Below are 9,551 nucleotides of genomic sequence, written 5' to 3'. Positions count from 1 at the left end.
TAACAAAATCATAAAAGTCATAATCACTGTCAGTCCAGGATAGAGAGTCAAAACACACAATTCTAGTTGCAATCAAGTATTTTTTCCTCTCTTGTTCCCCAAAAATCTTGCGTGTTCCAACACATTTTCTCCATTTTCACACTGCTGTATCTGATATGCACTCTCTAAATTCTCCTCAAGGTGATGATTCATGCTGAGTGACAGACCCATGTTTCCTGTAAATATGAAGATATTCAGTGGACTAAAATGAGCAATATACAGAGTTGTAATGAATGATGAGAGATGCACGATGAACGTGAAAAATAATTTTATTTTGACAGCAAGAGACTGTGACCTGGACCACTGCCTTTTTTATACTCATTCACTCAAAGGATGTGGGTATCATTGTCTAGGCCAGCATTTATTACCCAGCTGCTCCTGACAAGGTGGCTGTGAGTTACCTACGGTTGAAACAAAAACAATCAACGATTTGAAATCGAAATTTGATGGGCACCTAATGCATGTAAACTTGCAGGGCTACAAACATATAGAGGAACAAATGAGACTGAGTGGATTGCTTTGGTATTGGTGTGGACTCGAGATACGAATGGTGTCCTGTGTCATAATGGCTTTCAGACTGTAAATGTATTATGTAGCTACATTATTGTATTACAAGAATAGAAACAAAGCTAATCGCACTATGTTTATAGATCTGGAAACAATGTTGAATATCTGTCACAATAACACAAGAAATATCTACAAGTTATGGTTCCCTTAAATATCAGCTTTTCCCTGAGTAAATCATTCTTTTAATTGTGAATATTCAGGAGAATGCCATCTTTTTAGCCAGACAAGAAAATGTGTCAAACTTAGAGAGCAAAAGATGTCAGTGTCTGTAAGAAAGACAGGAATAGGAACTAAACTAAAATCTGCACCTCCTGGATTCACTTTCTTTCCCTTCGGTTGCTGCTCGTGAACAGCTGCCCCCTTCCCTCCCAAGACGGTGCACAGAGGAGATAGTTTCAGTCTGAAGCTTATTGTTTTCCAGTCACAGTAATGTCTGGAGCAGAGAAGATCGTTAATACGTTCAGATTCAAAGTTCAATGATATTCATATCCACTGGGTCGAGTGACTCTGTCAGATCTACAGATCAAGCTTGTTTTGAGAGCTACAGCTGCAGATCCTACAGTGCCCTGTACGGGATATTTGCCTAAGTCACGGCTAGAAGTGGAGGCGATGGATTATTTCAAAATTTGTTGGAAGGGGCACTTGAAGGAAATAAACTTGCAAGGCTGTAGGGCTTTAGAGGGTGGATGCTACTAACTGGGTTATTCTAAATTTACAGCTCCTTAAATCCTGACCATCTCTGACAAAAATCCTTTCATTGTGAACATTTAGAAAGAGGCCAGCCTTATCGCCAGGCAAATATATGTGGGAAGCTGAGAGAACAAATAATGACAATAACTTCAAGAGACACATACATACTTTAATTAATCTTTCCAGTGTCTGTTGCCTCACTGGTTTCACTTCCTGTACCTTCAATTGCTGTTAGTAAACAATTTCCTCCATCTCACTACCTCCAGAATGAGAAAAGAAACAGACAAGAAAAATGAAAAGAAAAAGACATTGCTTTGCTCCCAGATGTTGCACACAGGAGGGAGTCTCACTCGCAACCTCACTGGACAGCCGCTGCGTTGTGACACCAGCGCCCGGGACGGGGAAAGCCTGAAGCAGCCAACAGGAATCGGGAGATAACAAGGTGTAGAGCTGGATGAACACAGCAGGCCAAGCAGCATCAGAGGAGCAGGAAGGCTGACGTTTCGGGCCTAGACCCTTCTTCTGAAGAAGCCGCTCGGGGAGCCGCCCCTCCCCGTTCTTCTGCGGTTGCTGCTCCAAAAAAGAGACAGGATCGAGCCCGACGCCGTTTCTCGAGTGAGAGAGTACAATTCCAACGGGTTGAATGGCCACCAGCCGCAAGCTCATCTCAGGGCAGAGAGAGGGTGGATCCCGCCATTCACCTCACAATGGGGCCTGACTGATTGACGGCAGCTCACCTACCAATAGGAGGTGAATGGGTGGGACTGGCGGACCACCGGACGCGGCTGGTCCTCCAACCAATCGGAGTGAACGAGGGGCGGGTACAGCAGGACGGCACGTGATCATTAATGTCTCCAGCGCCTGGGCAGTGCTGTGACTGGTCCCTCAATGAATGCGGGAGAATTAGAAGACACTGTGAGAGAAAATGGAGTTAATCTGAACTGGGTGGCTTTAAACATAGATAACAAGGTGTAGAGCTGGATGAACACAGCAGGCTAAGCAGCATCATAGGAGCAGGAAGGCTGACGTTTCGGGCCTAGACCTTTAAACGTACCCCGTGTAAGCTACCATACCTGAATTAGAAATTCCCGATCCCGCGTTTGCATCAAATGGGAAAACGGCTGCGGGTCTCAGGCGGTGATAGGCCTTGGGTTAACGGTGCCATCTTTATTGGGGGCAAGATGCAGCTGTGAGCATGCGTAATTTTCCTCAAGGGTTGGGGCGAGGTGTTTCGAAGAGGTGCTTTTACACAGCAAACTGAAATCAAAAGAAATGTTTGTCTTTTCTGGATTTCTATCCTGAACTGATAGTGACTTTTCTTCTGTGAATTCGTTTTACAGGATATTAATTGAGAGGAATTTGCAGACCGGGATCTCAAAACAATTTGATAATCAGCAGAGTCATCAGGATCTGAATATCGTTGGCATTTAACTGTTGAAGTAAGAAGGTTTGTCTGTTCTGTCTGTGAGGAAATATCTCTGATATGTTTGTAAATCGAAAAGGAGCAATATATTCAAACTTGTGGTTGGATCACTGTTTGGGGTAGATGTTCAGTTCTGGGTCCTGCAACTGAGAGATATGTGCCTGAGAGGGGTACAGATTTACCCAAATAACACCGGCTGTTTGAAAGAACTGTCGTATTTCGTCCCAATCACCCACTTCATGATTTTAACCGATACATTCCTCATTCTCAAATACCTGCAAACCTCTCTTTAAAATTCATACATACTTAAATTCTGGCACCCTATCAGGTGGAACATTCCAGAACCTGACAACTTTCTGTTGGCCCTGAACCTACTGAAATCTATGTTGAGGGTTATCATGTGCTGAATTGAAAGATGAGCTGCAATGGAACAGGACAGGAGGTTGAAGTCTGAGTAGGTGTGAGCAGACAATTAAAATGACAAGGCTGCACTGTGAGTGCTGTAGAGTTGAGTGCTTTGATTCAAAAAGTTTTGTGAGACAGGGAGAAGGTGAAGCTGAGAGATTGAGTGCGGTGCTCAGTCTCAGTTCAGAAGGTAATTCGGTCCCCCTGGAAACAGCTAATTAGAAAGTCATACATGCAGAGAATTTTCTTACAGTTTTAAAAGTATAACATTTAGCTTAAATACAGATAGAGCTTTCAATTATGATGGAAGTGTTTGAAGTGAAGCAAGATCCATATCTCAATTAAATTCTCTCAAAGGAAGTGACTAGCTTAAATTGGGAAGAAGTCTTGACAGGAGACCTTAGACCTGTGGTGTGCTCCTCTTGCACAACGTGGGAAATAAGGGATGCCTCCAATGTCCCTGACAGGTTTGCATGCAGAAGGTGTGTCCATCTGCAGCTGCTGGCTAACCACGTTTTGAGCTGGAGCTGTGGATGACTAATTAAGGAGCATCCATGACACTGAGAATGTTGTGGACAGCAAGGCTAGAATAGAATCCCTGCAGTGTGGAAACAGGCCATCAGCCCAACAAGTCACACTGGTCCTCCAAAGAGCATCCCACCCTGACACAGCCCCCTACACTATCCCTGTAACCCTGCATTTCCCATGACTAATGCACCTAACCTTCACATCCCTGAACACTATGGATAATTTAGCAGGGCCAATCCATCTAACTTGCACATATTTGGATTGTGGGAGGAAACCAGAGCAAATCGGTGGAAACAAACACAGACATGGGGAGGACTTGCAAAATCCACACAGACGCTTGTTTCAGTGTGGAATTGAACCCAGGTCCCTGGCGCTGTGAGGCAATAGTGCTATTCACTGAGCAACCATGATCACGCTGTTTTTCAAGGTGGTGAGAATTACATAGGCAGAAAGGGAATGGGTGACCATCAGACAAAGTAAAAAGGCTAATGAAGGAAGCGCAGGAGACTTCAGTGGTTTCAAACAGCTATAATGCTTTGGATAGCAAGAACTGCAGATGCTGGAGTCAGAGATCAGCGTGCAGCTGGAGGAACCCAGCAGGTCAGGCAGCATCAGAGGAGCAGGAAAGTTGATGCTGTCTGGCTTGATGTGTTTCTCCAGCTCACTCTGTGTTATAATGCTTTAGATACTGTTAGGAGTAGTCACAGGTGGCCTTTCAAGGCAAATCTGTAAGAGCCAAGCTCATGACACCACGTGGTCTGCTGCATAAAAGGGGAGGAAAACGAATGTCAGGGCTGGAGTGACAGGATTCAAAATAGTAAGTGCTACAGTCTGACGTGAATCCAGGATGATACTTTGCCTCCCTGGTGCCAGAATGAAGGATGTCATGGAGTGCCTGCAGGACATTCTGAGCTGGAGAGTGAAAAGTTAGTGGTCTTGGTTCACATAGGTACCAATGATATAGCTAAACAAAAGAATGAGGGCCTGAAAGCTGAATATCAGATGATAGGAGATACATTAAAATGCAGAACCTCAAATGTAATAATGTCAGACTTACTCCCAGTCACACATGCTAGTGAAAGCAGGAATAAGAGGATAGGTCAGATAAATGTGTGGCTGAAGAAATGGTGTACCTGAGAAGGGTTTAGATTCTTGAGGCACTGGGACCGTTTCTGTGGGAGTTGGGACCTGTATAAGCCAGAGCTGTGACACATCTCCTCTTGGATCATGTGCTAGTTACGTTGATGATTTTAAAATTAGTATGGGAAGGGAATGGGAACCAAAGTGTAGTCTTACATGGATTAGATTCAAATCAGGAAATGAGAGGTGGAATATTAGTTAGTGATGCAGTCAGCGGATCAGAAAGACAAAACAAAGGAGGATTAATTGAGCATGGGGTCTCTCTTCATACATCAGTCCTAACATCGCAGGAATCAATCTGGTGAACCTTCTTTCAGGGCATCCTTCCTTGGGAGAGGAGAACAAAGATGCACACAATTCTCCAGTTGTGGGCTCACCAAAGCCCTTAGAGAAAGATATCCCTGCTCCTGTACTTGAATCCTCTCTCGATGAAGGCCAACATATCATTTGCATTCTTCCCTGCCTGCCTCTCGTGACTGCTTACGTATAGTCACAGAGAAACACGGAACAAAATGGGGTCAGAGTCTCGGATGTAAAATTGTTGAACACAATGTTCCCATCGTGTTCTTGCAGGTCATCAAGCAACTATTTGCTCTAGTCCCATTTTCCAGCCTCAACATGTAACCTATATTGTGGTGCTTTGTATGATCATCAAAACATTTCTTCAAGGTTGCACTGGTTTCTGCATCTGTCACCGTTTCAGATGCTGCAAGTCCTGCTGAATGTCTCCAGCATTTTCTGATTTTATTTTGGATTTCCACCATTTTGCTTTAGACAGCGTGGTAACCAGATCGATCAATCCAACTTGTCAGTGCTGACCAGATATTGAAAATAAATCAAGTCCCATTTGCCTCATATCTCTCTAAACACTTCCTATTCATGTATCCATGCAGATGCCTTTTAAATGCTGTAATTGTCCCTGTCTCCACTACCTCCTCTGGTAGCTTGTTTCATACACACATCACCCTCTGTGTGAAATGGTTGCCGCTCAGGTTCCTTTTAAATGTTTCGCCTCTCAACTTGGACCTATATCCACTAGTTCTGAACTTCCCTATCCTGGGAAAAAGACATTGGCTACTCAGCCTATCCATATTCCTCATGATTTTATAAACCTCAGTAAGATCATTCCTCAGCTTCCAACACTCCAGGGAAGAAAAGCCCTAGCCTGTTCAGCCTCCCCGTGTGGCTCAACTCTCCAATCCCAGCAACAACTTTGTAAATCTTTTCTAAGTACTTTTCAAGTTTAACAGCATCTTTCCTACAACAGGGAGACGAGAACTGAATACAGTCTTCCAAAGTTGGCCTAACCAATGTCTAATACAGCTGCAACATGACTTCCCACCTCTCCTGTACTCAATGTGCTGACCAATAACGGCAGGAATTCCAAATGCCTTCTTCACCACCCTGTCTACCTGCAACTCCACTTTAAAGGAACTATGCACTTGTTCTTACCCTTTAATCTCTCCACAGGGCTATGGGCAGAAAAGAGGAACAGGATTGAGTTCTAGATCTATAAAATGCCTCTGCTTCATGCCAGTCTCTTCCACCTCTATCTCTTTCTGTGGTTTTGTGCAAACACTGACTGGTTCCCTTCTCTGAAGGAGATTTATCAACCAGTTCGGTTTTGATGATAATCCAACAGTTTCTTTCAGTGTCATCTCCACAACTGACCAGATTAATTGCTCTCAGTTTCACAACCTGTGAGTCCTTCTGGTTTCTTCTAATACATCTGTTTTCTGTTTGAAAGGTTGAGTTGCAATCAGGAAGAGACTTAAAACGAAACTACATCCAGATCTGACAGTCACTCTGTTTACATAACCTAATCATCTCAGGATTTTGAACGTCCAGGGAAAAAGCACTGTTCACACTAAGAAACACATATCGTCTGTGTGTGGAAAAGTCTGTGAAGATTCATCTGAAATGTCCAAACGCCAGCACAGTCACCCTGGGGAGAGACTATGGAAATGTGGGGATTGTGGGAAGGGATTTCTTTACCCATGCGAGCTGAAAACTCACCAACGCAGCCACACTGGGGAGAAGCCATTCACCTGCTCTGATTGTGGGATAGCATTTACTCGGTCATCCAATTTGCGGATACACCAGCGGGTTCACACTGGAGAGAGGCCTTTCACCTGCTCAGTTTGTGGGAAAGCATTCGCTCAGTCAGCCAGCCTGCTGATACACCAGCGAGTTCACACTGGGGAGAGACCATTTACCTGTTCTCAGTGTGGGAAAGGATTCACTCGCTGTTCTAAACTACTGGAACACCAGCGTGTTCACAATGGAGAGAGACCATTCACCTGCTCTGATTGTGGGAAAAGATTCACTCACTCATCTAAACTACTGGAACACCGGGTAATTCACACTGGAGAGAGACCATTCACCTGCTCTGCTTGTGGGAAAGGATTCACTCGGTCATCTAACCTGCAGATACACCAGCGAGTTCACACCGGGGAGAGACCGTTCAGCTGCTCCATGTGTGGGAAGGCATTCACTCGATCATCCAAACTGCTGGAACACCAGCGAGTTCACACTGGAGAGAGACCATTCGCCTGCCCAGTGTGTGGGAAACGATTCACTCAGTCATCCAGCCTGCGGATACACCAGCGAGTACACACTGGGGAGAGAGCATTCGCATGCTCCATGTGTGGGAAGGGATTCACTCACTTATCTAAACTGCTGGAACACCGACAAGTTCACACTGGGGAGAGACCATTCACCTGCTCAATGTGTGGGAAAGCTTTCGCTCAGTCAGCCAGCCTGCGGATACACCAGCGAGTACACACTGGGGAGAGAGCATTCACCCATTCTGAATGTGGAAAAGCATTTGTTTGCCCGTCTGAACTGCTGGAACACCAAGGAGCTCACACTGGGAAGAAACCATTCACTTGTTCTGAATGTGGAAAAGGATTTACTCACTCATGTCGACTGCTGGAACACCAGCGACTTCACACTGGAGAGAGACCATTCATCTGTACTGAATGTGGAAAAGGATTTAATCGCTCCTCTAATCTGCTGCGACATCAGCGAGTTCACACTGGGGAGAGACCATTCGCCTGTTCTGAATGTGGAAAAGCGTTCAATTGCTCATCTAAACTGCTGAAACACCAGCGAGTTCATACTGGGGAGAGACCATTTCCCTGTTCTGAATGTGGAAAAGCATTCAATTGCTCATCTAAACTGCTGATACACCAGAGAGTACATACTGGAGAGAAACCATTCACCTGCTCCGATTGTGGGAAGGGATTTACTCAATCGTCCAACCTGCTGAGACACCAGCGAGTTCACACTGGGGAGAAACCATTCACCTGCTCTGATTGTGGGAAAGCGTTCGCTCAGTCAACAATCCTGCTAATACACCAGCGAATTCACATGAGCGAGAAACCATTCAATTGCTCCAATTGTGGCAAGGGATTTACTCAATTATCTGACCTGCGCAGACACGATCGAGTTCATGCTGGGGAGAAGCATTCACTCAGTTAACTCACCTGCTGATACACCAGCCTATTCACTCTGTGGAGAGACTTTTCGCTTGTTCTGTCCATGGGAAGGAATTTCAAACTGTTAGCACACCAGTGAAATGACAATGGATGGATCCCGTTCACCTGCTCTGTTTGTGAAAAAAGGCTTTGCTCTTTGTTAACACACCAGCAAATTCACAAAGAACCACTGGTGAAGGGTTTTGCTCTTACTCACACCAAGAAAGGAACCTTGGTCACTGGGCTGTTGTATTGATGTTATTAGACCTTGCTGTGTTAAAGGTGCCGATACAGAGAATAAAATGTTGATACATTGTGTATCGGTAGGATAGGTTTTGAAAATATCACAATGTCAATGTTTATGAACACATTAACGTTGGATAAAGAGTGTCCACCTGCACATTGTTTGTAAAGTGATTTTGTGGCTCATCAGGATTGGTTAAACAACAATGAGTTCTCAGTAACTGTCAGCGTTGCATTTTGATGCGATTGTTATCTATGTCCAAACCGTGCTTTCTGGCCCTATTTATGATGTTTGCAAACACCACAGGTTCAGTTACCTACTTAGAATAAAAATAATACAAATGAGCTTTTTGTTCAAACTAAATTGCATCAAGTCTTTTTCTTATCTCTAAGGCACTCAGAATGAGGCAATCAGAACCCTTCACATGAGCAGTTGAGAGAAGGCACATCCAGAGAGAAACTGAAATGCTGGAAATTTAGTCACAAGTGCTGATGCGGCACTTGGTTTGACATGGTTGAATGGCATTGATATTAATTCGAAGAATTTGAGCAAGGCGGATGAGTTGAGGATACAAATTGACAATGGGATATGATAACATTGCTGTCACTGACACACGGTTGAGAGAGAGGCAGGATTGGAAGCTCAATACTCCAGGATACAGGATCTTCACGCAAGACAGCGAAGGAGGCGAAAGAAGAGGAGGTGTCATAATAATGTTTTGGGAACTGATGACAGCAGTAAGGAGAGATCACATCTTAGAAAACTCCTTCAATAAACTAGTATGCATAGAACAAGTAGCACTGGTAAGAAGGCAAATTTTAAGGAAGCGTATAATAAATAGGGTTGTGATAGTGGGGATTTCAACTTCCCCAATATCGACTGTGGTTGATGTTGTGTGAAAGGTTTAGGGGAACATTTAAAATAGATCCAGGTCAGCTTTTGAAACCAGTATGTCAAAGTCCCAACAGGAAGGGGGCAGGGGGGGTGCTGGACTTAACTTTCAGTGACAAAGGCTGACAAGTGGTGAAGGATCAAT

At 44.4% G+C, this 9,551-nt stretch overlaps 1 protein-coding gene and 1 long non-coding RNA gene across 5 annotated transcripts; one reads left to right on the top strand and one right to left on the bottom strand.

The window, feature by feature from the left end:
* Window positions 1-333: 333 nt before the first annotated feature.
* LOC125487512 lies at window positions 334-2,472 on the bottom strand. Of its 2 annotated transcripts, XR_007265920.1 has the most exons (3): window positions 2,370-2,387; window positions 1,465-2,209; window positions 334-440 (listed from the first exon to the last, which is right to left on the bottom strand). It is a non-coding gene; the product is annotated as an uncharacterized LOC125487512 (long non-coding RNA). The 2 variants fall into 2 exon arrangements; XR_007265919.1 differs by lacking the exon at window positions 334-440 and having other exon boundaries at window positions 1,445-2,209; window positions 2,370-2,472.
* Window positions 2,123-8,871, top strand: LOC109923437 (zinc finger protein 585A-like). Of its 3 annotated transcripts, none has more exons than XM_048619128.1 (3): window positions 2,123-2,355; window positions 2,637-2,735; window positions 6,540-8,871. In XM_048619128.1, exon 3 carries the CDS (start codon window positions 6,713-6,715, stop codon window positions 8,273-8,275), a length of 1,563 nt encoding a protein of 520 aa, XP_048475085.1. In that variant the 5' UTR covers window positions 2,123-2,355; window positions 2,637-2,735; window positions 6,540-6,712; the 3' UTR covers window positions 8,276-8,871. The 3 variants fall into 3 exon arrangements, with proteins under 3 accessions (XP_048475085.1, XP_048475087.1, XP_048475086.1); XM_048619130.1 differs by having other exon boundaries at window positions 2,193-2,211; XM_048619129.1 differs by lacking the exon at window positions 2,123-2,355 and adding an exon at window positions 2,478-2,535.
* Window positions 8,872-9,551: the final 680 nt, after the last annotated feature.

This window comes from Rhincodon typus, chromosome 42 (genome assembly GCF_021869965.1).
Source record: "Rhincodon typus isolate 14 chromosome 42, sRhiTyp1.1, whole genome shotgun sequence".
Lineage (NCBI taxonomy): Eukaryota > Metazoa > Chordata > Chondrichthyes > Orectolobiformes > Rhincodontidae > Rhincodon > Rhincodon typus.
Note: the sequence above shows the minus strand (reverse complement) of the source record. Positions and strands in the feature narration are given on the sequence as shown.